Source organism: Filicampus tigris, chromosome 7 (assembly GCF_054856515.1).
Source record: "Filicampus tigris isolate MCC_2025a chromosome 7, RoL_Ftig_1.0, whole genome shotgun sequence".
Taxonomy (NCBI): domain Eukaryota; kingdom Metazoa; phylum Chordata; class Actinopteri; order Syngnathiformes; family Syngnathidae; genus Filicampus; species Filicampus tigris.
Window position 1 is genome coordinate 79469 of NC_141223.1, and position 25532 is coordinate 105000.

General features: G+C 50.3%; 4 protein-coding genes across 12 annotated transcripts in view; 3 read left to right on the forward strand and 1 right to left on the reverse strand.

Moving 5' to 3' along the window:
- Positions 1-2700, forward strand: part of LOC147144205 (leucine-rich repeat and fibronectin type III domain-containing protein 1-like protein) — a 35392-nt gene extending 32692 nt beyond the window's left edge. For all 6 annotated transcript variants that reach the window (XM_086035418.1, XM_086035419.1, XM_086035417.1 and 3 more), the window contains 4 exons: positions 76-259; positions 348-555; positions 749-992; positions 2059-2700. In XM_086035418.1, coding sequence (XP_085891544.1) covers positions 76-259; positions 348-555; positions 749-864 — 508 coding nt within the window. In that variant the 3' untranslated portion in view covers positions 865-992; positions 2059-2700. The remainder of the gene's footprint in view (positions 1-75; positions 260-347; positions 556-748; positions 993-2058) is intronic.
- Positions 2701-2769: 69 nt separating this feature from the next.
- On the reverse strand, positions 2770-12710 carry LOC147144206 (olfactory receptor 52D1-like). The gene is made up of 5 exons (XM_086036017.1): positions 12568-12710; positions 10550-10741; positions 5836-6012; positions 4104-4593; positions 2770-3123 (listed from the first exon to the last, which is right to left on the reverse strand). Exons 1-5 carry the CDS (start codon positions 12708-12710, stop codon positions 2770-2772), a joined length of 1356 nt encoding a protein of 451 aa, XP_085892143.1.
- A 605-nt stretch (positions 12711-13315) lies between these two features.
- Positions 13316-21972, forward strand: eif4h (eukaryotic translation initiation factor 4h). 2 transcript variants are annotated; one of them, XM_086035392.1, is made up of 8 exons: positions 13316-13476; positions 14986-15176; positions 16468-16532; positions 16612-16708; positions 16877-16945; positions 17678-17839; positions 18747-18862; positions 21450-21972. In XM_086035392.1, exons 1-8 carry the CDS (start codon positions 13415-13417, stop codon positions 21453-21455), a joined length of 768 nt encoding a protein of 255 aa, XP_085891518.1. In that variant the 5' UTR covers positions 13316-13414; the 3' UTR covers positions 21456-21972. The 2 variants fall into 2 exon arrangements, with proteins under 2 accessions (XP_085891518.1, XP_085891517.1); XM_086035391.1 differs by lacking the exon at positions 21450-21972 and having other exon boundaries at positions 18747-19113.
- A 1417-nt stretch (positions 21973-23389) lies between these two features.
- rffl (ring finger and FYVE-like domain containing E3 ubiquitin protein ligase) overlaps positions 23390-25532 on the forward strand; it is a 20099-nt gene continuing 17956 nt past the window's right edge. For all 3 annotated transcript variants that reach the window (XM_086035390.1, XM_086035389.1, XM_086035388.1), the window contains exons 1-3: positions 23390-23481; positions 24388-24572; positions 24850-25047. In XM_086035390.1, the coding sequence (XP_085891516.1) occupies positions 24390-24572; positions 24850-25047 (381 nt within the window). In that variant the 5' untranslated portion in view covers positions 23390-23481; positions 24388-24389. The remainder of the gene's footprint in view (positions 23482-24387; positions 24573-24849; positions 25048-25532) is intronic.

Consider the following 25532-nt stretch of genomic DNA (forward strand, 5'->3'; position numbering starts at 1 on the left):
ACATCTCACCGAGCTTGGTGACAGCCTGACCAAAATCACGGATTGATTGACGCTTGGCAATTCCTCCCACTGCAGGATGATCCCGGCCAATCACAAGCACTTCCTGCTGAGCGACCTGGCGTCCTCCCGCGACTACGACTTGTGCGTCCTCGCCGTCTACGACGACGGCGTCACAGCCTTGACGGGAACCAAGATGGTGGGATGCGTCGCCTTTGCCACCGAACCCGAGTACGGACGATGTCACTCTATCCGAGACCAGGCAGGGGACGCTCTTCACCTCTCACGCACACGTGCGCGCACGCGGCGTGTCTTCTGATTTTCACGTCTGTGTTTGGCTTGCGCTTCAGTTTTTGGGTGGCACCATGATCCTGATCCTAGGCGGCATCATCGTGGCGTCCGTTCTGGTCTTCATCTTCATCCTGCTGATGAAGTACAAGCTGCACAGCAACCACCACCACAAACACAACAACACCGACGCTCGACGCGCCCATGTCTGCTCGCAGACCAATGGGGGAGGAGGGGGCGGAGCCAACGTCCCGCCGCCCGTGGGACAAGGTGATGGGGAGATCTGGACTTGGCACTTTTGGTGCTCGATTTGGCAACTTTTCAGTCCGTTCTTGCAATCCCAACAGCGACTGCCGACAAATGTAGCTGCTTCTGATGTTTGAGTGGAAAACTTGTGAAAAGTGACAGAAATGACCAAAGGCAGCGCAGACGGGTCATCAGCGGTGCTCTTGTCATCCGACAGGTAGTCACAAAGGCCGGCAAATGTCTGCGGACGGGCCGCCGCCCGCGGCCTGCGCCGCCAGCCTCCGAGGAACGACCGTTGTGGATTTAAGCGACGCAGACGACGTCTCGCAATAACACGGGGAGCCAACTGTCCATCCAAGCAAATATTCCACGGCCCCTCCCCATTTCTTCTTTTGGTTTGCCGCCGGTGCTCGGAGCCGAGCCGAGCCGGGCGGAGCAGTGACCGCCGTCGCTCCTCGCTGGTGAGTGCAACGCTTTTTATTTGATTTTTGATTTTTATTATTGTCACTATTTTCATGTGATATATTGATTTTGAAAAGTAAAATTCAAAAAAAATGCAAGGACCATTTTTCTTTTTATTTTCTCTCTCCAGCCCTAATTATTCGTATTATCTTAGGCTTTGTAGTATTTACGGGTAGGTAATGTATTCATTTTGCAGGATTATTAAAGTCATATTTTTATGATTACAATTTGGGAAAACATTTGGAAAATATGTTTTAATAATTGTTGTTTTTTTAATTATTATTATAAGTCCAATTTGTCGTTTTTTTATACTAGCAATTTCTTTGGAAAAAGACACGTTTTCATTTGTAAACGACTTTGTTTCGTTTATTTGACTTTTGTATGATTGTTCTGATCTGCGGGTGGATAGATGGATTATTCTGATACACTCACTTGAAATCCGTTGCAATTGTTATACTTTTTCAAACAACTTGCGTTCAAACGAAACACATGTTTCTCCAAATGTATTGCTAAGCATGGCATCGTCCACCACGACTAATCCCGCTTGATCTGAAGTGGCTTCCGTATTTGTGACAATGCAGCAACACTGCCCTCTGCAGCTCTGCTGGCTCAACGACAAACAAGCCCATAATCATGATGATGACGTTCAACGGTGGCGGCACGGCGGGCGACTGGTTAGCACGTCCGCCTCGCAGTGCAGAGGTCGTGAGGTTCGAATCCGGGCGGCCGCATGTTGTTTGCACGTTGTCTCCGTGCCTGCTCGGGTTTTCGCCGCGCTCTCGGGTTTCCTCAGACATCCCCAAAACGTGCACGGTAGGTTAATGGGGCGCTCTAAATTGTCCGTAGGTGTGATTGTGAGTGTGAATGTTTGTTTGTCTGTGTGTGCCCTGCGATTGATTGGTGGCAACCGGTTAAGGGTGTCCCCGTCTACTGCCCAACGACGACTGCCGAGAGGCTTCGGCACTCTCACGGAGAGAAGCGCTTTGGCTAATGGACGGACGTGAAATGATAAGAATATGCACGCCATCGGTCAGTGATTTTAAGGCAGGTGCGTCCTCTCTGCAGGTGCCTTTCCAGTCACAGGACCAACACGAAGCTCCCCAGTCCAGCCCCAAACCCAGAAGCCAAGGGGGGTCCGCAGCAGATGGTCTGGCATCAAGGAAGACTTCTTTGCACTTTTTGGACACCCGAGGCCGCTCGGCTCCTTGGCCGGCATCCGCGAGGCCAAAGTATTCGTACAGTCCAATGGAAACAATGTCCCGAAAAGTTCATCCATCAAGAACATTCCACGTAGAAGCGTCCGCAAGCGGCGTTCTGTCAAGGGCAGCCAATAAGGAGGGCTGCGTTGCATGAAGGACCTTCTTTTCAAAGGCTGACTAAAGAACATTCTGGAAGAAGGTTCTGTGAAAAACATCAAAACAAACAAGTTGGGGGAGTAAGTCTCCAAGTGTCCATGTTTGTGTCACCTTCCAGCACTTTTTGTTCCGTGTGTGGCGCTGCTGCATTGGAAATGGTTCCGCAAGCAAGCAAGTTTGGAGTTGTGAGAAACACCAACTCCAAACGAGAAGTTCTCCATCGGCTAATCCTGTTGAGCACACTTCTTGGTTGCTTTGATACTCTGCGCAACAAACAGACACATGTTTTGCTTTCACTGAAAGACATATGTGGGATTTGTAAAGAAAGAAATAAAGTATTTTTATTGGAAAAGTGCTTGATACACACACACACGCACGCACGTTGAACCAGTGGGCGGAGGCGACGAGGAGCATGCTAGGGTCATTTTGTCACTGGATTGTTAACATCCTTAGCATCTTCACGTGGAGACGGCAGCGTTGCTGGGCAAGACCTCGGGGCGCCCCCGAGGCCGACGAGTCTGCAAAAGCCCTTTCTGATCTCTGCGGTGCGGACCCCGTAGATGACGGGGTTGGCGGCGGCCGGGGTCAGGATGTACAGGAGCCCCATGGCGCTGTTGGCGTCGGTGGGGATGGCGAGAGCGAGGTTGTGCGACAGGAAGGTGATGCTGCCCACCAGGTAGAAGACCAGCATCACCATCAGGTGGGTGCCGCACGTGTGGAAGGCCTTCCGGCGCTCGTCGCCGGGGGCCGCCGCCCGCATCACGGCGCCCAGAATCTGAGACAGTCATCGATAGAGGGTTAATGCGTCATTTGCTGTGGACATTTATTGATTGTTAGCCGGTCAACAAAACACTGCGAAAAACCAACATCAACAAAATCACATATATCACACACATTGAACAAAACAAGAAACAAAAGCCCTTCAATTGACCAGCACGGACTGGGGTGGGCCATTGTCCGGTCTCTTAACCCCAAGCCCATAACGTTCCTGATACGAGCACCCGGAAAAGGCGGGCGTTGCATTCCCTCAATTAATTCAATGACCATACCTCTGTCGCGGGTCGCACAAAAAAACCCCGTTGTTTCCTTTCGTTAGAAAATCAACGTTAGGGTTGTGAACATAATAAGATGAACCTTTAAGAGGCCTCTCTCTGCCGGTTTGAAGAGAAAAGTTGCCATTTTCTGAAAAATCCATCCCCAAGTCACAACCAACATTTCTACATGTAACTGTCATGCCGCCTATCTGAAAATCCCATTTTGGGTTCGAGTAGCCGTAATGCACAACAAAGCATTTTTCAGCTGCTATTTCTAGCTGTTTGTTGCTGGGCCACTGATGAACTGCATCCAAATCAGAGCGGATGAAACTGCCCCAAAAAAAGTTGAGCTTAGCTTTGAGTTGAGCTTTATTTGAGTTGAATGGGCCGATCTCACTTTGTGATGAGACGAGGCGCCAGTCGCCATCAGGTTGCCAAGAGTCTCCGGGCCAGTGAGATGGGCCCTGAGAGTCAACATTCAACCACGGTGCCGTACTTGTGGGTGGCAAAAGCGCAAGCCTTCCATGCGATTTGAGCAAGGCAAAGTCTTTGAGAGAACAGGCCAAACGGCCTCAGTGATGATTTGAGCCTTCTTGTTTCGATGTGTTTAGTGTCAGGCCCAAAGACGTTGCGCGCGCACGTCAGCGGTGGTCCCTCGCGTTGTGCCATCCACAAGTATGCTTTCAAGTGTCTGAAAGAGTGCACAAAAGAGCATTGAAACCTTTGAGTAAGAGAAGGTGATGAGTGGGATGTCCACGCCCACGAAGCAGGCGATAACAGCCACGCCGACGGCGGCGCTGCGCCCGGTGTGGCCGCACGCCAGACTGACCAGCGCCATGTGGTCGCAGTAGCAGTGGCGGATCACGTCGGAAGCGCAAAAGCGCAACGAGCCCGCCAGGCCCACCAGGACGGCCATGACGGTGCCGCTCCGGGCCAAGGTGAAGAGCGCCAGCGCGAGCAGCGCTCGCCGGCCCACCAACTGCTTGTAGCGCAGTGGGCGACACACGGCCACGTAGCGGTCCAGCGCCATGGCCAGGAGCAGGGTGGACTCCACCGACGACAGGAAGTGGGTGGTGAACATCTGCGCCAGGCAGCCGGCCAGGGACACGCGGTTCTGCTTCTGGTCCACCAGCAGACCCGCCAGCGTACTAGGGATGATGGCGCCGATGGCTAGCAGGTCCACCAGGCACAGGGCGCAAATCAGCAAGTACCTGGGTACACGGTACACGCCACATGCTATACGCTACATTTGGCCAGGCTTCTGCGGTACCTTGGCTTACGAGTGCCCCATCGTACGCGTTTTTCCAGCCACGAGTCGCCGCTTTCTCGATTTTGTTGCGCTTGGGATAGGCTGCCGCTTGAGTGAATGCTTCAAACAATGGCGCGAGTGGCACCCTTATGTCCTGGCGTGTGGGCCAGGGGATTTGACTGAACGGGACAGTCCAAAAATCCAAAGTGACAACATTTGCATGTAGAAGACGCTCACGCCTAACTCAGCGCTCTTGAGGCACAGAACGTCTGGAAAACGTTAGCCTGTGGCAAATGATCCAAAGGTTTGATGGAACCAAAAGCAAGAGCGAACATTGAGTGAGCGCTCCCTGCGCCGGATGCAGAAAGACAACAGAACAAAGCCGAGTTCCCCGAACGTTGAGCCACCAGCCCAAACGCTTCGCCTGTGCCCGCGCGCTTCGCTCCACACTTGTTCATTGCGTGCCTGCCTCCAGTCAGCAAACGAGTGCGTTTCATCCACCTCCTTTCATTTGCTCTCATTCGTCAACTAGGAGTTGAGTTGCATGCACGCAGTGGCAGTGAACCTCGTGCCGTTTGGGGAGAGGCTTCGCGTCGCTCACTGCCGGTTAAGCTCATGGCCAGGGTCTGCAATTGCCTCTTCTGAAGCGCGCCCGTCTCTAAAACACACTATGCTCGTGTGCGCGCGGACACAACTCAGCAATTGATAATACCGAGGTCGTTGTTTGAGAGGTTGCGGAGGGACGTCGATGCAACTGAAAGAGGAGCCCCAAAATAACATTCGGAAAAATAGGGCACCACAAGGAGAATGTTGACCATATGTCGTTTCTGGACATTGTAGTTGATATTTTACAATACTGGGTGACCGTTTTTAGACCCCCAAAATGCTGGGTGTTTTGTGGAGGTTGGAAAGGGTTCATGGCACTTCAGTTCATGGCAATACCAGTAAATTGAGTTCCGAGTTTGGTCCCTTGGACAAATCTGAATCGTAAGTCAAGGTACAACTACATGTGGTCCATGAGTACAGTGAACCCCTGTTTATCGCGGGGGTGTATTCCATACCCTTTTCGATACATGAAAAGCGTTTAAAACACACTTTCTAGATGCAGTGGAAATGTATTTGAACACCACGACACCACATTTTATGGCTAGCTAGATGTTGCTTGTTACGCGACACGCATATATTGTACACAGCTATCAGGTACATGGGGCTGTGGAGACGCTCTACGCTGACAATGACGTAAACCAGGAGCGCGTTGCCCAGCAGTGCCGTCACGGAGGTGGCGGCCAGCGGCGGCGCCAGGACCCAACGCCGCTTGTCCAGCGCGGGGAATCCGTGGAACACGAAGGTGCTGTGTGACGAGTTCTCAGCCGACATCCTGCTGCAGACAACATCGCAATTAGTCGGGCACCTGAACGCTCCCTTAAGAACGGAATGTAAAGAGCCTCCCGGAAATAGCAACGTGACAAGATTTGGGCTCGGGGTTAACCCTCACGGCAGTTTCACGAGCATCCGGGTAAGTCACAGGCAAAAACAAGGGAGCACTCTAGCCACAAACGGCTCACCGCTTGAGTAGGCTAGCAATTACCATACACAGATGCTTGAAAAGCATTGCAGTACTTTCTTCAAACCGTGAACAAAACTACTCAAAGTCATCATTTTAATTATGAAGCTCATTAACAGGAAACATCTTTTGATGTGGCAACCTGCTAGCAAAAGGGACGTCATTGAGAAAAAGTAAGTGGTCGCCTACGGCCCTTACCTGTCGTCTGTCCGCATGAGTTGTCCGCCACAGGAAGGAGTCTTGGCTCCGGATTTTGCCTTATAGGCCAACGTCAAATGACCCGTGGGGACGAGCAGGTCCCGAATGCGGCAGCGCTCTGATTGTTTGCCGGTGTTTGGACCGTGCCAAATTAAACTCCAGGGTCTCGTCATGGAAAGGCCAGGATGGAAATATTCCTCATGAGAAACTTGGCATGGCTGATAGCTCAAGCTAATTTGCCTCAAAGAAGCTAATTAGCCTCAAAGAAGCTAATTAGGCCAAAGAGCATCTTCTTGTGAGGACGTGTCCACCGCCGCTAATGATCTGCTAACAAGTCTTTTCCTTCAGGCTGTGCTCATTGCGTTATGCTAAGCTAACAAGCAAAGGAGCAGACCAATCTTAGACAGTGAGCGACCAATCTTGGAAGCAGGGTTTGTCTTCCAACTTGGGGATGTGCTCCAAATTAACCAAAAGATCAACATCAGAAATCTCCAACGTTGTCGTGTGGATGGAACAGAGAGTCGGGAAAGAACCACGTTCCGCTTCATCAAGCCATGCCTGGGCCGATGTTTTAAACAATGGTTACGGCTTCAAGCCGGGCTCAGGGTTTCGAGCCAACAGGTAAAAGTTGAGAAGAACAAGTGGCCGACCATGTAGCCAAGACTATGTTTTGAAAGTAGGGTTTTCAATTCGGCAGGAAACCAGGAATAAACCCGGATTAGGGATTTTAGCCAGGGCTAGGGTTTCAAGGCAACATTTGGAGGTGCAAGCAGTCAGCCCAGAGGTTGAAACATGATGGGTGGGTGCTTGGTTGGATTTTCTTCACAAATAACGCCAGAAAGGATGGGCTGACACGTCACATTGTCGCAAATTTGCACTCTCACGAGACTGAAAACAACGAAGAGCAACTGCCTGCAAGTAGATGCAAGGTTTAAGAAAATGGTTTCAGAATAAACACTTGGTAGATTTAAGCGGACAATGTGTAAAATGCAGCGCCATCTAGTGGTCGACCTAAGATGGACGCATGTGCGTTTTGAAGCACACGCGCTACGGTGCCTCCGAGAGACCACACTCGCAAGCCTACCAACAGTTTCTTCAGCAGAGGTGCAAGAAACAAGTCAACACAAACAACTTGTAGTATTCCTTCAAGTCATGAAGTAAGTGCATCGCATTTGTTACACATGCAGTAGTCATAATGCTTAGAACTACATTTGCTAAGTTTGTCTCCTTCGAGTAGCACAACGCTGGCAGTGAAACATGACGGCCTATGTATGGGAGGCGCGCCCTATCTAATAGAATTCGAGTTTACTTCACCTACCATGATAAAAAAAACAATTACTTGATGTGAAAGAGCAAATTTTTTGGGCCTATCGTTGAAATGAATAGTGGGTTTTTAAAATGAATGATCATTGAAAAATCTAGACATCCTACACATTGTTCCTTTAACATACCTGTCAACCTATACGTTTTCCCCGTATTTGATACCTTTTTTGATCATTTCTAATTGTGTACGCCGTATAACCATTTTTGTACGGGGAAAAAAAAAAAATTCCAAACTCGTTTTTTGTTCGACCGATCTCGTCTTGCCCATTTCGGCTCTAATCCGGAGCGTCCGTTAGCGATTGAGACGGTGAACTTCTGTCGACTTTCACGAGCATACATAGCTCACTCGCACCAAACCCCCCGCTCCCCCGCCGTCGACCGATGAAAACTGTGGGAGAAACGACATAAAAATGTCCGGTCCGTTTACTCCGCCTCTCCCGCTGAGCGAAAATGGCTGTGTAAGATTTTATATAGATAAAGAGTATATATAGAAAAATAGGGGCAAATAAAGAGCTTTTGTAAGAGTCAGCAGAGCCCGGGGTTGACAGGTATGCTTTAAGTAAAAAGCCCCAGATAAAGATTCAAAACAGAAGGGAAAAGTTTTGGCTTGAGTTCCCCTCTGAGGTTGGAGGATGGACGATGGCTGGCTGGGTAGATGGAAGCCTGGCTGGCTGGCTGGCTGGCTGGCTGGCTGGCTGGCTGGCTGGCTGGCTGGCTGGCTGGCTGGCTGGCTGGCTGGCTGGCTGGCTGGCTGGATGGATGGATGGATGGATGGATGGATGGATGGAAGGCTAGCCAGCCTTTGACTCCGTAGCACCAAACTCATCAAAGAATTGTTTACAACCCTAGTTTATCACTCGCCTCGGGCACTGTACCAGCAGCTTTTAAGACCGCTGTTATTCGACCTCTGCTTAAGCGGCCAGACCTCGAGCCGGAGAACCTCAGTAATTATAGGCCGGTTTCAAATCTCACGTTTATTGCAAAAATTCTTGAAAAAGTCGTTGTGCAACAGTTTAGTGACGATATGGCCGCTAATAATCGATTTGATCTTCAGCCAGTATTTAAAGCCCATCCCTCTACCACTGACGGCCCTTGCTAAAGTGACTAATGATCTTCTCTTAGCTGTGGACTCCGACACCTCATCAATACTCCTCTTACTCGAATTTAGCGCCGCTTTTGACGCCGTCGATCATAACATACTCTTAGAACGCCTTAAAGCGTGTGTTGGTATCTCAGGCTCAGCACTTTCTTGGTTTAATTCTTACCTCTCAGAGAGGACGCACCGTGGAATTCATGGCAATGTGACTTGGGAGTTTCATAATGTTACATGTGGAGTCCCACGGGGATGTGTACTACGACCCCTATTGTTTAGCATCTACATGCTTCCGCTTGGTGATATTATACGTAAATATAACATGAGTTTTCACTGTTATGCTGATGATACCCGAGTGTATATGACGCTGGAATAAACCCGCCTAATTGCTGTAATCCAGATACGTGCCTTGCTGGGATTAAACAATGGATGTCTCTCAATTTCTTGCTTTTAAACTCAGACTAAACCGAGATGTTGAGAATTGGCCCTGCTCGTCATCAGCACCTATATTAAGGACACCACTCTGAGTCTCGATAAATGTACTATTACATTCAACCAAAAATCTCGGTGTTATATTTGACTCAACTCTGTCTTTCCAAATGTACATTAAGAACATCACTAGAACAGCATTTTTCCATTTCTGTAATCTTGCTAAAATTCGTCCAATTCTATCGAATAGGGATGCAGAAACTGGTCTTGCAATTCCAATTTGAAAACCGTAACCTGTTTAGAAAACAAATTTTGAAAAGCAAACCTTTGTTTAAAAGTCTGTTAAACCCTACTTCTGCCTTGAAACCCTAATCCTACCTGGAAACTTGAACCCCGACTTTTAAATCCAAAACCTGTCTTGAAATGCTCATTTGAAACCGAGACACTTGCTGGCTTGAATCCCTAATCCAAGTTTTAAAGCTCACTTCAACAAGGCCTAGATAGACCAAGCCGACGTCGGCCAACTGTGACCACCGCTTACCCCCTGCGGCGTCGGGTCGACTGTCGGCACGTTGCGCTTGAAAATATGACAGACAGCGACGCTGACCATTGTGTACCTTCTGCGCATGCGTGGGATGTAATATGCCTCCATACCATCGGCGGCGGTAGTCACTATGGTGTAGAAAAAGCCAAGCGGAAAGCTATTGGCAGGGGCGGAATATAAAAACGTAATCAATGCATTCCGCTCTCTTTTGGGCTCACGACGAAGTCCCACGTGAAGCAAACCCTCCCGCTCTTGACACAGTTTGGTGCAATACCGACATTGTCAACCCTCGCTCTTGCACTTGGAAGAAGATGAAGGCGGCAAAGGCCAAATTCTCAAGGCTTTCCCTCGCTCCCTGTTTATCCGCATTGGTCCCTTCTAGTTCTTGCCCCGTGCGCTGATTGGCTAGCTGACAGCCAATCAGAGTGATCAAATGTCACGACGCTGATTCGACATGCTGAAAGGCCCACCAGACGCTTCCCGACAGGATCCGATGTTACGGCAATGTTGGCCACGTCAATTGGACGGCGCAATCCGGCGCCCCGACGCTTAGCGACGTCCGACGTCGGATTGGTCTATCTAGGCCTGATCCCTGTCTTAAGACCGTAACGTGAGGCCAAAGCTGTGATTGCAACTCTGACGTTGGCATGAAACTCTTAACGCAAAAACTAACCCTGGCTGGTGACCGTATTCTGGAACCCTAACTTGAACTTTGAGCAAAGTTGAATGATCAGGCTGCGCTCTAAGCTACGAATGAGAGTGTTTACGCAAAACTGTCCAAGGAGCAGTCATTAACCTGATTGGTCTCCAGGGTCCCGATGTTGTTCCATCTTCTACTTCGGGGGAACGGCGGCGGGACAAACATGTTGTCGCCATCCAGTGACCGGTCTCCCGAGGGAGCGTTAACGGCCGAGCGGGACAAAGTGGCGGGCGCCGGTGAGCGGACGTAATGACGCTTCCTGAGGAGAGCGGTAATGCGCCGCTCCGTTTGCACACTTCCACAGAGCCGCCAACCTCAAGAAATTCACTTCCAGAACAATTTGTCCTACAGGGAACATGGTGACTGAATGGACTTTTCTGTGCTCGGATTAATGGCATGGAGGGGCTCTTTTGTTGTGGTCTATAGCGGGCCAGACATTACATTTTGCTCAACGACGCCAACATTTTCGACATAGCTGTGAGAAAATGCCATCCACAAACCTGATCAGTGAGGTTTGCTTCCCAGTCGCTCCCTTTACAACTAAGTGGCATTGTCAGCTACCGATCGCAAGTGAACTGCTCCGTTGCGACTGAGTCAATAAGCTGACTGAGAAATCAATGACCTGGATCAGTGAGAATATCCGCAAGCATGTGGCCAAGTGGCTGTTGCATGCATCGTCACTATTTACGGCATCTAATCTGTTTATCCTCCAGTTTTCTGTAACACGGAACTATCTGAAAAAGATTTTTTTTGGAGGAACAACTATACAAAAACAGTGAAAATAACAGATATGGTCTTACACAGAAAACACGCACAGCACGGTATCTCACAAAAAAAAATCAACATCTATAACAGACATATAGCATATAAAAAAAATACAACTTTTCGTATAAAATAAAGAAAACATCATGAACTACACCGATGAAATATCTGTGATGGGGATTGTTTTAAAAATTCTCTAGAATGTGGGTTTGTTCAATTCAAGAAGTTCATTTGTCATATGCACAGTCAAAACACAAAAGTCGCACTGAGCAAAGGAATTCTTAGTTTGCGGGTCTCCCTCCACTTATTTATATACAAAAAAACAGCAACTTTAATAACAAAAGATCAATTCTGAAGGAAAAAAGGTCAACAGACAATGTACAGAAGAACAATTTATAAGTAGTCACAAAAATGCCCTTTTGATTTTCTTTGTCATCTTCAGAGATTTTTGGGGGGGGAGAGCAAACATGAATACATGTCTTGCAAAGGATCACTCTCGATTTGTGAATATGAACTTTGTCTAATCAACCAGTGGTTCGCCCTCGTGGTGTGTGAAGGCACTTCAGGGGGGACGGGAGATTTTAAAATACATTGAAAAAGTAGCATCCATGCAAAAGAGAGACAGAGAGAGAGCGAAGAGAGAGAGAGAGAGAGAGAGAGAGAGAGAGAGAGAGAGAGAGAGAGAGAGAGAGAGAGAGAGAGAGAGAGAGAGAGAGAGAGAGTTTGATCACAAGAATTACCTCCCTGCCACCAAGAATGACAAAGATCCCCCGTGAAGCCGAAGCCCAAGCATCTCTCTAAATGCTCAAAGACAGTTCTGTGCAACAATTCGATATTCAATGTTGACAGTTGTTCATCTGGTCAGTCTTTTCAATTTTTAAATAGATATTCTAAAATGACTTATTTTTAAGACAATTTCTTGTTCAAAATTAAATGCCATGTGTGAAGTGAACTTGGCCAACCATCTTTTGAGTAATACCAACGGCTAAAACTATTTTAAAGTGGAAATCATCCCAAACATATTTTTTTCAAGAATATGTTCCCAGCAGGCAGGCGCACTAGTTGAAACACGGCATTGTGATGAATATTGCGTTTGTGGAATATGAGTTAAGCAGCAAAATCCACTCCTTTTTAGCCATCTCAGGGGACGGCCATTTTGTCACTACTGTCGACTGAAAATGACATCACAACTGCTCAGGGCTCAAGTAATGACCAATCATGGCTCAGCTTCAGAAAACAGGTCAGCTGCTATAATTTACAGCGCGGCAATACATCGAATTTCAAACAATACCACTAGGCTTGATAACCATATCTATATCTTACCATTCTTCCAAATCGACTCCACTCCGTGTCCGGTCGTTCGGGCGCAACACTTTCCTAGCCTGAGCATCTGGCTCGTACATGTATGGTCCAATATACATCATGCCAACAACCTCCTCTTCCTCCAACTCATCGAACACCCGCATCACCTCAGATAAGTTTAAAATATTTCTTTCCGTGTCGATTTCTGACTGGCTTTGTACACTTTCCGTGTTGCACACTGCCGTCGTCTTCTTGTCGTGTGACAATTCACTTCCGGGTTGTCGCTCCCAGGATCTCACTTTGGAAAAACGATTATTTTGTCGAATATATGAAATAGAAATGATTTTTTTCATGCTTTATTTTTTGGACGATGTTACTTTACTTGGACCTCATTTGGCATTTTCAGAAATTACTTTACACTTGAGCTTTAAGTGAATGATTTCATTTTGAGAACAGGTCTGTACTATGACCCCCAAACGAGGACACTTTGATTGTTAAGTTATTTTCCCCCCCAAATAGTTCGACAGATATCGCTACAAATGGAGTTCAAAAGTTTAATACATCAGACACTGATGGCACAGCGCTCTACTTTTAGACAATTTTGGGGTTGGCTGGTTAGGTGGTACTTGGCTAAAAAAAAAATATATATTTCACAGGGAGTACATCATTGAAAAAGGTTGAGAACCAGAACCAGTGTAGTAGACAACAGAGAGTTAGTTCGTTTTCAATCAGGTGGCTGTCCACTGCTGCTTTCGCGGTCAGGACTCAGGCGCGCCACGGACACCTAACAGGCTTTCCTGGCGTGACGTCAAGGCCCTCCTTGTGGCCCCGCCTCCCCCACGGCCCACCCCCACACACAGCAGCAGTAATGGCGGACTACGACTACGATGATCGGGACCGGGCCTATAGCAGCTTCGGCGGCAACAGAGGGTGAGTCCTCCCGAGCCTTCCCGCCTGCGTCTCCTTCCTCCCACCAGCTCGTTGCGACGCCGCTTCCGTCCCGAGGTTTGTGCGCAGGCGAGGCCAGACAGTCGGCGGGGAAACAGCGCGCTCGCTGGCTGGCTGGCTGGCTGGCTGACTGACTGACTGACTGACTGGCTCGCTCGCTGGCTGGCTGGCTGGCTGGCTGGCTGGCTGGCTGGCTGGCTGGCTGGCTGGCTCGCTCGCTCTGGACGAGCTAGCTGACATGCGGAGCTGCCAACGGGCAAGCCGCTTGACGCTGCACCAAACGAGCCAGCGTCCATCTTCCGACATTTGCGAGGAATCTACGGCGGCGGTGGCGGCCCGCGTGGCCTCTGCGCCGTGTGGCGGAGGCTGCCTGCCTGCCCGCCTCCCCGCCTCCCTGCTGCCTCGATCCACGCACGCAGGCACGAACGCATGCAGCAGCAGCAGCAGCAGCAGCATCATAATATCGACGCCTTTCTTCAAATGTTTCGAATCTTTGCCGCTGTGTCTTGTCTTGTAAGAAGACATCGGAGCTGCTCGTGTCATTTGGCGCGTCTCCGACGCTGCGGCATGACCATGATGGCAACTTTGTTTACCGGGTTGCCTTCATTGGAGACTTGAATTCATTCCGTCCCCAAGCTCGCAACTCGGGTCATTCGTATTTCGCTTGCTGCTAGCAGCGACAGCAGGGATGATCGCGAGCACGCCCGCGACCCTCGTGAGGAGAAGCGCTTCGGATGATGGATTGATGATGGATGGATGAATGGACTGCACATGTTGATGCTGACAGCCTGAAGCACAGTTGCCGTTCCTAGTAATCACGTTCTAATAAGCCAGCCTTACTCAAATGTGTTGTTTTAGCCAGCAAAATCGCGACAGTGCTTCTGACGTCACTTTGTCTCATAGACCAAAATCTAAAGGAGAGATTGTTCTCAATTCTCACTTAATGTTTCGAGAGAAGGAAATAGTGTGCTGCAATGCACACTTTAAATTGAAGTATAAAATGTTGATCTAAGAATGAAAACCGTTTGGCTGTTCATTACTAAGTCAAAATAGTTGCAGAAGACCTGCATCTTTAGCCAAGCAAACAAAAAGTTTGAAATTTGTTTTTGTTTGTCGGAAAACCCCATTATTCCATCGGCCGATCTGCCTTCCAAGCATTGGCCTCCGCCCGCACGCAGCCCATATTGGCCTTTTTGATGACGCAGCATTCATACAGCGCCGAAAGACATCGGTGTTGTACTCTTCGCACTACATTGACAAAAGACGACGCATCACCTATGGTCAAAAATTCGGAATTGCGCTGCGGTGTGAACAAAGGCCTTTGCGAGCGTTTGTGACCTCGAAGGAACCTTGACGGAAACCCAGCATTGCCTCGCAAGCCTCAAGCGAGATGGTTTTGCCCGATCCTGTGGGGGTTTTGGCCCCTGCTCACTTTCCCGGGCTAGCGTTTACAACGTGTCCAAGTTCTCACGGCGGGTTCCCCCCTCCCAGGCCTCGCAGCGGTGGCGGCGGCCCCCCCGGAGGTCGGCGTATGAAGGAGCTTCCCTCGGAGCCGCCCTTCACCGCCTACGTGGGCAACCTGCCGCCAAACACGGTCCAGGGAGACCTGGACACCATCTTCAAGGACCTCAGCATCCGCAGCGTCCGACTGGTGCGCGACAAAGAGACCGACAAGTTCAAAGGTGAGCGCGCGTGAGCGCTGGGCCTAGCCCGCCATTCCTTGCAAAAACCACTGACACCGGTTTTGCATTGACACGCGTGCAACTTGCAGATGGAAAGGCTGTCGAGGCAGTCCGTAAGGCTTGTTCAGGAGCAAAATGTGCGCGCGCACGCGTCTGGCCAATCTTGACAAGCTCAAGGCACTCGTCACACCGTCCAAACTCAAGTGGTGACTTTTCACTGGGCCTATTTGCCCGCCCTGTCAATGGAGTCATGGGAAGATGTGCGAGCTGTGGCAACGCATGGAAAAAAACTGAAAAAGGCTTGCACCTAAGTGAGCTGGCAACAGTTTCACATTTTCACTCCCTCGGCTCAGCTCAACTCAACTTGATTTGGAGAGCACTTTCAAAAGCACCGTGGCTGCATACAAAGTGGAGTCCAAATCAGACACAAAAGCAAAGACGGTTCAAACTTGAAATGAAAACAACATCAAATATCTGGACAGGGGCTCTTCCTCGTGCCGCAAGTAGGCTTGCTTTGCGCTGGGGCAGTGCCATTAATCGAAATTTCAATTACAATGACGATTGTTACACTCCACGATTACAAAATGGTCATCATCGTAAAAGAACGGTTCAAATTCACTCATATCCAATGCACGCGTTTGGTTACACAAGGAAATCGTATTTGAATTTATACGTTATTTTGCAATAACGAATTTGATCAATTTTGTTTGGTCCGAAAGGAACTTACTTACATTTATTTGTTGTAGTTTAAACATTTTCTTGTTTTTTGTACCCAAGTATAAATGATTGTTTGAATAATTGTGATTTCAATTATTAGCAAAATAATCATGACTAATATGTTTTTTTTCAAGCAATCGAGCAGCCCTACTTTGCGCTTACCTCATCTTTGGGCCTTTACAAGATCAGGCGTCAAATCCTCCACAGTGGCCTTGAAGTGGTCGTCAGTGCGCCCCCCCCCCAGTGGACAAAATGAGCAACTACAGTTACTTGAATTGCAAATTTAGCAGCGAATGTGCTGGGTTTCCCCCACCCACCCACGCGGGCCGGGTCTGAGCCGCTGTCGAGCCACACATTGTGGGGCGGCATGGCCAAGGTTGCGGGTTCCATCCTCAGCCCTTGTGACCGTGTGGAAGTGTCCTTGAACAGGATGCTGACACCCCAGTTGTCATCCTGGTGCTGAGGACACCCCCGGCCATAAAGTGCTTCGAGTCGCTGCGGTCAAAAAGCGCCGCCCAAGTGGAGGAAGCCCGTTGACCTTTCGGCTTTGTGCTGCGTTGTGCTCCTCGTTCAGGTTTCTGTTATGTGGAGTTTGACGATCTGGAGTCTCTGAAGGAGGCCTTGGCCTACGACGGCGCCGTGAGTCCATCGCCGCCGTCCGTCACCTTTGGGGCTCTCGCCACGTACTCAGCGTCTTTGTGACCTTCCGCCCCTGCAGGATTTAGGTTCCAGGTCACTTCGGGTGGACATCGCAGAGGGGCGGAGACAAGCGCGAGGGGGGAGCGGCTTTGGCTTTCCCAAAGACGACTCTCGAGGTACGCCCGACGCGTGTGCGTGCTCACGTTCGTCATGTTCATCCCATGCTCACTCGCCGCGGCCGCTTGCGGTTGCTCGTCCTCGCTGCGTCCAAGCGTCTGATTGGCGGACGAGTCCTAAAATCTGATTGGCTGCCGAGGCGCTGTTAACGGGCATGTCGTCTGCAGGCCAAGGAGGTCATCGAGGAGGCGGACCCCGAGGCGGGCGCGACGACTTCATGGATCAGCCCGGTGGAGGTGCGACCAATCAGATGGCAGGACAAAGTCACCTGACTGGCAACTAGCGTTCGCAGCTGCACATTCGCTCATCTGCATATTCGTGTCATGTGATTGACGGTGATGATGATGATGATGATGATGACGAATCATGCACTCGTTCCTCACTCCCGAGTCACTAGCAAGGGATTTTGCGTGGACATTCTAGCAAGTATCTAATTGGGTCCCACCGATGAATCGGTCCTATTGTTGAAGTTGACAGACCACAGAGAGGAATTTTCAAGTCTCAAAAACATGCCCATAAATTACGACATGAAATGAATTGATCTTGAAATGTTTAGCAGCCTGCCAGCTCATGGGTGAGCTTGAACATTGAGAGAGTTCAACTTTTTCTCTTATCTTGAGAGCCACGTCGTTGGGATTGTCTGGGGAACATGAAGTTCAGTTCGAGCGCCGTCTGTCGGCAACCGCATTTACCGCTTGATCAGAAATAAGAATATGTCGACGTCTGTCGGGCAAAAGTCTGGCCGATTATGCTTGCTTTGCAAAGGGCTCATATTGGCAGATTTACCGATGAATCGGTCGGGCTCCGCCATCTCGATCCATTGTCGGAAAATCCTGACATAGCGCTTCGGGGGTAGGAAAGGAGTCAAGGATTTTCCCTTGGGCGGTCGGTCGGCGGGCGCACGCCCACTCACGTGCGTCGTCGTCTGACCGCCGTGCTCAGTGGCGTCCTCGGCTTCTGCTCTTCAGGTTTCAGAGACGACGACTACTCGGGAGGGCGGAGTCGGGGAGGCGGCCGCGGTGGCGACAGGCGAGGAGGAGGAGGAGGCGGCGGCGGCGGCGGCGGGATGGGCCGCTTCCGAGACGGGCCGCCTCGCGCAGGCATGTCGGACTTCAGGGAACCATCTGACGGTACGTCAGGATCGACGCCTGGCTCGCGGGCCAGCAAATATTTTGACAATCGGTCGTTCCAGCCATTGCTTCGATGCGGAGGATTGGACAATTTGAAGTTCGGCGAGGTCTCTAATCGCTTCATCAAATATCCTCGATGAAATAGGTGCACCTGTAGTTGGTTGGTGGATTGATATGGTTGATTGCTGGATGCTTGGTAGAATTGTTGGTTGACAGATTTGGTTGGACGGCTGTAGCGTGCAACAATGACTTGATTCATTGACACCTAATCAGTTCCGCAACTCATTGATTCATCGTATAGCCACTGTAGAACTTGTCCAAATCCTCCCAACGGCAAATGTCTGATTCCCGTGGCCATCGTAGTTTGCTTTTTCCTTTGGAAAACAAAACAATGGTTTTGCAACATTTTTGCACTACTTCTGACTCGCGCTATGGACCAGACCAGGACCTGAATCGGCATCAATTTATTTTTGCGCGTTTTCTCCACCGGCCGTTTGAACTCATGTTCTGGTTTTGATTCAAAGGATGGAACTTTTTCTTTTGTTTTTTTTTCTTTTTTTCATTTTTTAATCCAACTCGATGGTTCGCGGATGATAAAAGTAATCATGACTTGTAGTCTTACCTTTCAGTTACCGGAATGTCGAAGACTGTTTACTGTAGAGAGTCTGAAATTGGAGCATTTGGACAATTTGAAGTTGAACAAGGTCTGGAAACAATTCATTGAGTCCCCAAAGACTTGTTGATTTCATCAATTGAACTTTGAGGCCGAACTGCTCGGTTCATTTGATTTGTTCGCTCAGCTGATTTGTTGCGTGACTGAAATTGCTGATTTATTGCTTGACTGAAATTGCTGAGTGTGTTTTTTTGTTTTTTTGTTTCCCCCCCCCCCCCCCCTTCCCCATCTCAGAGGAGCGCGCCCAGAGGCCACGCCTCCAGCTGAAGCCTCGGACGGTGTCGGAGCCTCTCAACCAGGTGGCCAACCCCAACTCCGCCATCTTTGGGGGCGCCAAGCCGCGAGAGGAGGTGATTTCCCGGGAAAAAGCTCAAGACTGAGGGGGGCGGGAGGGGGGCGGGGGGCGGGTGTGACCGGCGCCCCACTCGAGCTCGGAGACGCTAACGGCGCCGTTAGCTTTATGTACTGACAGACGGCAAGCGGACGCCGCCCTCTTCATCCTCCTCTTCCTCGTCTTTTCGATCATTCTTTGCCACAATATGAATCCTATAAAGCCGACGACGCAATTTCTCTCCAAATTGCGTGTGAATGCTGAAGCTGGGATTGTTGAAATGTGGAATGCTTTTGAGCGGCTCAACAAATGCGGAGGGATGTCAGACTGGGCTACTTGGCTTTGTTTTGGCGAGAACATTTGGCAATTTGCCGGACGTGATGAATCGTTGCCGGAATGAAGTAGACTTGAATGGCTTTTTGCCAGACACGAAAGGATGCGTCTCGGTTCGGCCCGCGCAAAATGCGAAAGCGGTGCAAAAGTGCAAAAGACGCGCTGAATGAGGGCACCGGTCGGACATTGGGATGCTTTGACTCGGCGGAGTCGAGCAGCGGAGTCGGACAAAAGAATGTGGGTGCAGAAGAAGGCACGGCGGCCCGAAAACGTTTGAGGTGCTGCTGGACTTGGGGCTGAAATTGCAGGATGAGCCTAAAATGCAGCCGATACTTTCTAGGCGAACCCCAGTTGAGCACAGCGACAAGTGGCCACCTTCTTTGCTCCGAAGCCTTGCAAAGGCCTTCCACACAAAACGATTGCAGGACAAAGCAACGGACTGAGCTGAGCCACACCGGCCGTCCCCCCAGCTCAGCTTCCCAAGTCCACTTGTTAGGGCAAGCGGCGGCGGGCGTTTGAGACGTCCAGCTCCTTTTCGGAGGACTGCTCGCAATTTTGAGCTGCTGCTCGTCAGCCAAATAGGAGAAGGGCTTCTCTGACTGGCTCGCCAAACCAAACCATCCAGGAGATAAGCTGAGAAAGAATCGAGTTAAGCCCCGCTGCGAAATCGGAAAAAGGTGACGCACGCCTTGCTCTGCACATTGAGCTATTTGGACGCCCGCCGGCGCTAAACGGCCAGCCCGTATCGTCTTTTCAGGCTCCGCGTGCGCCATATCGCGCGTTCTCGCTTTGATGAACGCGTCAAAGGGGCGGGCGGTTGGGTTGTCGGTCCGGGAAGAGGCGGCTCGCCTAAATAAAAGCGAGGGCGGGGATACCCTGAGGGGTTGACCCGCCGCCCTTCACTGGCGCGGCCCGCTCTATTGCCTTTGTATGGCTCGCCCGCGGGCTGGCCGAGTCTCGCCCGCTTCAAGCCGGCAACGCTTTTGGCGCGTGCGCAAGCTCTCGTTGACTGGCGGGCAACTGCCGTGGGCCGCTCGCGAAAGCCGCTGCCGAGAGCTGGGTCGGCTCGGGCGTGCAAAAAGCTCCGCCGAAAAGGAAGGCCATTTGGGATTTTTGCTGCGTTCAAGTGTCAACGCGGGCGGCCGGCCGTTTCGGGGAAGTGTCATGGCGTCGCTGTTTGGAGCGCACAGGAAGAAGCAACGATGGCGGCCGGTGTTGCCGCGTGAGCTGAACGGGCCTTTTAGGTTTCCGCCGCACGTTCAGTCCCAAGGCCGGCTGGCTCCGCTTTTTGGAGGGAACCCATTCAGCATTCACGCAGACTTGGAGATAACTCCGCCCCCTCACTTCAGTTTACTGTGATGTCACTGCTGGCCACGCCCACCGAAGCCCCGCCCCCCGGAAGCCAAACTCCATCCGGCTTGCCGGCGCCGGCGACGGTCCCACGCACCGAGCCGGTTTGCCGCTCATCTTGCTGCTTTGCTCTCGATCACGGTCACGCGCTGCCGCTGCGGTTGGCCATTTTGTTTTGCGGGAATGTTCAAAGCGTTGAATTGAGTTTCCATGACGTGATTTGTTGACAATTCATCGTGCCGCGCTACCGAAAATGAAACGCTTGTCATGTTCGTGTTCACGCTTGACCACGTGTTGTTAGGAAATGATTCTTCAGCTCATCTTCAAATGAGTCAACTCACTCACTCACTGGCAGCTGCAACGAAAGCCCAAATTATACATCGTAGAGTCTAAACGCGCTATTGTGATTCATATTGTCTTTGTGGAAGAAGGAGATGAATTCAATTGGTCCATTTTCAAACATGGCCGCCAGGTTGGGCAATGTCCTCCCCCGCTGGCCAACGCGCAACTAAGCCTGAGCCACCCGGTGCAAAGCAAAGACCGGCGCAGCGCTTGAAGAAGTTCGATTTGGGTTAGATTGGGAAAATTGCTCAATGAATTTCATAAAACCTTCCTGCCTTCTGCTGCTAATCGCTGAAGAACAGAAGGGCGGGGAATCAACCTGTTTCTTTAGCCAAGAGAATCACTCTGTTTTCATTTGGTCTATATAACCGTAGAACACAATATTGGGTGGAGAGTGGAAATGGCTGCCAGTCAATGAGTTGGTCATGTGATGCTTTTGAGAAGTGTTTGATGGTGTCTCATGACGGGCCAATCAAATGGCCACGTGGCGTCTTTTCTGCTCGATGTTTGCTGTGCGTGTTGCTCAGGTTGTCGTGGTGGTGGTTGTTGTTGTTGATCTGCTCGTGTGTCTTCCATTGCAGCAGTGACGCGTTTGCGGCAGCCGAGCGAGCGGACGCCGGAAGAGCAGAAAAGAAAAGCAGAAAAAAGGTTTGCTTGTGTCAGTGTGGACCACCAGAAGAAAGAGCAAAGTCCAAATTGCTGCCCGAGCCGAGCAAGGCAAGCAAGCAGCATGTTACACCCTCGTCTTTTACTTCCTTTCCCCGCAAGTTGGCGCTTTCTGCTCCTGGTCCACACCTGATCCCTCCCCCCCTACCTCCCTCCCTCCCGCCCTCCCCCCCTCCTTCCGCTCCGGTGCGGTCCGGTCCAGGCTCGGCTTCTAGGCCCGGTCCGGACTCGGCTCTGGACCGGGTCCCGTATCTATACGCTCTTGTGGACCTGGTCGGGGTGTGTCATTGTTCGGGTTCTTGTCTCATGTGTTCTGGATGTCGCAGACACTTTCTTACTGTACAAAAGAAATAAAACGGCTGTTTTAAATGTTTTTTTTTTTTTTTCTTTTTCCTTGGTGACAATGACGGCAATAAACGGAATCATCAAACAGTGTGATTGGGCCTGCAAACACTTTCATTTCTCCCGACTTGCGCTGCGGGAAAGCCCGAGCACGGTGCGGCCGTGAGAGCGCGCCTGCCAAGCGCCGACGTTCACCCTGATTGGACGCGTTTCTCCAGCCAGGTCAGGTAATTGACAACAGGTCCAAGTGGGCCGGACCCATCATTTGGTGCTTTCATAAGACGTTGAGCGTTTTTGCCCTGCAAATCATTACAAGGACAACTGAAAGATGTTCACATGAGTTTGTGCAGCATCTTATCGGGGATGGCTCAGTGGGGCGACAGCCACGTCAGAGATCAATCTATGTAGACACAGTTAAGCGCCTCCAGGATTTTAGTTGGCCCAGGCAGAGTCCAAAACAAATCCTGGAGCCGGCCGGCCGGCCCTGCATATTATCGGTCCACTCATTAAGAGCAAAGCAACTTGTAAAGATGATTTGCAACATCCATCCCAAGTGTCATGCAAGAAGCGGAAAAGGATCCATGCCGCAAAGCAAGCTCTTCTCGCCTCAAGCTGGTGTTGACTGCCATTTTGCAAGATTCAGCCTCTTGCAACGTTTTGTCACGATCGAGGTCTTCATTTTCACAGCAGCCTTTCCCACGACGTCTGGCTTCCGAGCTTCTATGGTGCAACTTGCCAACTTTTCGCCGTCACGGGTGGCTCAGTATCCAAGCTTGCCCATGTTGCTTTCAAATCATAGAACAGTCGAAATGGCGGCGACGACTTTGGCTAACCCGTTTTCCCAATCAGATGCAAACATTGATGGTGGCCGAGCTGTCCGATGGTGAAGTTTGCGGACGACACAGCGATCGCAAAGTCGCTCGAGGTGGTCGAACATCTCGCGAGCGCTGCCAAGCCAAGAGAACACGTAGATAACACTTTGCATTTAAAGTTTGCATTTAGTGGGACGAAGACCAAGAAGGTGGCGCTGGACCTTAGAAAGAACACACGCCTTCGTTCTTGAACACTCCATTGAGTACAAAGTGACCTTTGAAAGCATCGAATTCAAAGTTTTCATTTTCACTTGGCTGCATCTGCAACTTTGCTGCATTTGCAGACCTGCACGCATGAATAAGAATCAGCCAACTGGTGTTCTATTTTCATTTTTCTGGGCACTTGCTGACCTCGGGCATTGTGTTTTTGTGCCATTTCATCTGGAAATTCTTTGAAACCCTTCTAAAGTCAAACATTTTCTTACTTTACAATCGTTGTGAAAGAAGTCAATTTCCAAGATTAAAAGTGCGCCATTTTTCCTTATGAATGTTTGTGTGTTTTATTCATCTAGTGAACTCTATTTCTAAGCGATACTTCTAAGCGGCAGGGCACTTGTATTAAAAGCAGTTGCGCCTTGATATGACGTCATCGGCATATCTGTGTTTCGTGGCCGTATCACCTGCACGCGACCTGATGACGTGGGGCGACCACCTGATGACGTCACCGACCACCTTGTTCCTGTTTGGTTCGCGAGCTGCTAGCCGCCGCTAGCCGTCACCAAAGTGGCGACAGGTGAGGACAGTTCGACTTCTTGCTTTCTGCTTGTCGTTTTTGTTGGCTTGCCTTGCTAATGTTGTCCTTGAACTTTGGCAACTTTTGGCCCGCTCGTGTCTTGTGACCAAGCCGCCCGCCCGCGGCTAGCTCGGTTAGCTTAGCACACTCGCTGGACAAACTCGTCGAAAGTGCGAGCGAAGTGTCGAAAGTGAGGGGGAAAGTTGGCCGTGACGTTGCAGGTTGAAAGTTTGAAAGTTGGCTCGTGTTGACGTCAAGGCAAACTGGCGGAAGTCAGAGTGCACCATTTGAAAAGCTGCCGTCAAAGTTAGAATTTGTTTTCAGTTGAACGCAAGCAAAGTTGGGGAGTCACTTCACTTCCCATGCAAACCATTTGCCACCTGTGTGCGTCCCAACTCCAAAAAGGCAAGCTGACCTCAACTCCTCAACTTTTCTTGACACGTCCGCGCCAAAAGTGGCTTGAAAAAAAACAACAACAAAAGTTGATCGTACGTGTGGAAAGGCACAAGAACAAACAAGAGGGCGACGTTCTCGACGCCAACATGCATGTACCTCCTGCTGGCTTCACATGACCGAATGCTGACGGATGACCTCAAAATGAGGAAAAATCCTCAACTACTTGCCAGAAAGCCGTGACGTTGCGCCCCAACCCCCCCCCCCAAAAAAAAACAAAATTCGGGGGGACTTGCTGCCTCCTTGACATCGTTTGTTCTCAGACAGGTTTTAGAACCAACAATTTCAATTGTAAATAAGAAACAAAATGAACTTTATTCAATCATTGCTGCCTTCTTGTTTCTGTATGCGGCTCCCAGTGGAAAAAGTTTGCTCTGTGTTCACCAATGCAGGCAACGCCGCATTGCCAGAAATGTGGGCGTCATGTTGTTGTTGTTGGGTTTTTTTTTCCAGAAATGTGGGCGTCATGTTGTCATTGGCTGTGCTTGGACTCGGTGGATAACGAGGCGGGCGGGGCCGAGCCGCACCCTCGGTCCTACACGAACTCCGCCTTCAGTGGCCAGCCGACTCCGCCCCCTGAACAGCAACAGCACTCCTGTAAAGCTTGCGGGCGCCACTTGGACACGCCCACCACCAAGGTAACCACTGCAACGAGATAAGATTTGGCCAAAATGACGCAATGCTTAGTCCGCTCTGATTGGCCGCTCCAACATAGTTCCTCAAATGGCCTCGACAAACGTCAAGCTCCATCACTATGATTGTTGAGTCGGGAAGGAGTGATGATTGCGAGCGCAGGGACGGCGTGGGCGATCGTGGCTCCTCCCGCAACCAAAAAACCCCCCTCCCCCTCCCCCTGTGCACGGTGTCCGTGTCAAGCGATGTGAACGTTAATGGCGCCTGTGCTCCGCCCGCCAGCACGTGTGCGCCGACTGCAAAGAGAATTACTGCGGCCGCTGCTCAGCTCAGTCGGAGCCCAGCCCCCGCCTGTGTCACACCTGCCGGCGTTTCCACGGCAACCTGCTGCAACGCGCCGAGCTGATGAAGCTCAAAGTCAAAGAGCTGCGAGACTACCTGCACCTGCACCACGTCGCCACGCACCTCTGTCGAGAGAAGGTACGTATACGCACTCACCTTCAAAATATTTTGTTTTTAAAAAAACAACTCTGGGGGGTTGGGGTGGGGGGTAATGTAAGCCACACCCACCACCCTTGAAAACATAAAACAAAATGAACGTGTGTAGGCCGTGCTTTTGTCCACATTGTAAGATGGGACGTTTTCACAGGAAGATTTTGTTGAACAAGCTGGGATATCTTGTGTTCAGACAACTCATTTTCTGTGGAAAGACTCGTTTTCTTACCTCGCTAACACTTTTGGCCGTCTGAATGTTGGCTGGTTGTCAAAAGTCAGGATGAAGTTTGATTGTCCCAAAATCAGGCACAAGGAAATAAACACGTCTCACCCGATATGTGCTGTCAGTCAGTCAAACGGGATTTGGCGAGCGCTTTTTATACTTGTGTGTAACGATGCAGCTCAAAGGGCTTCACAGGATTCAAATCCCCGTCAAGGACGCAAACGCATACACGAGTCACAGGTCCGAG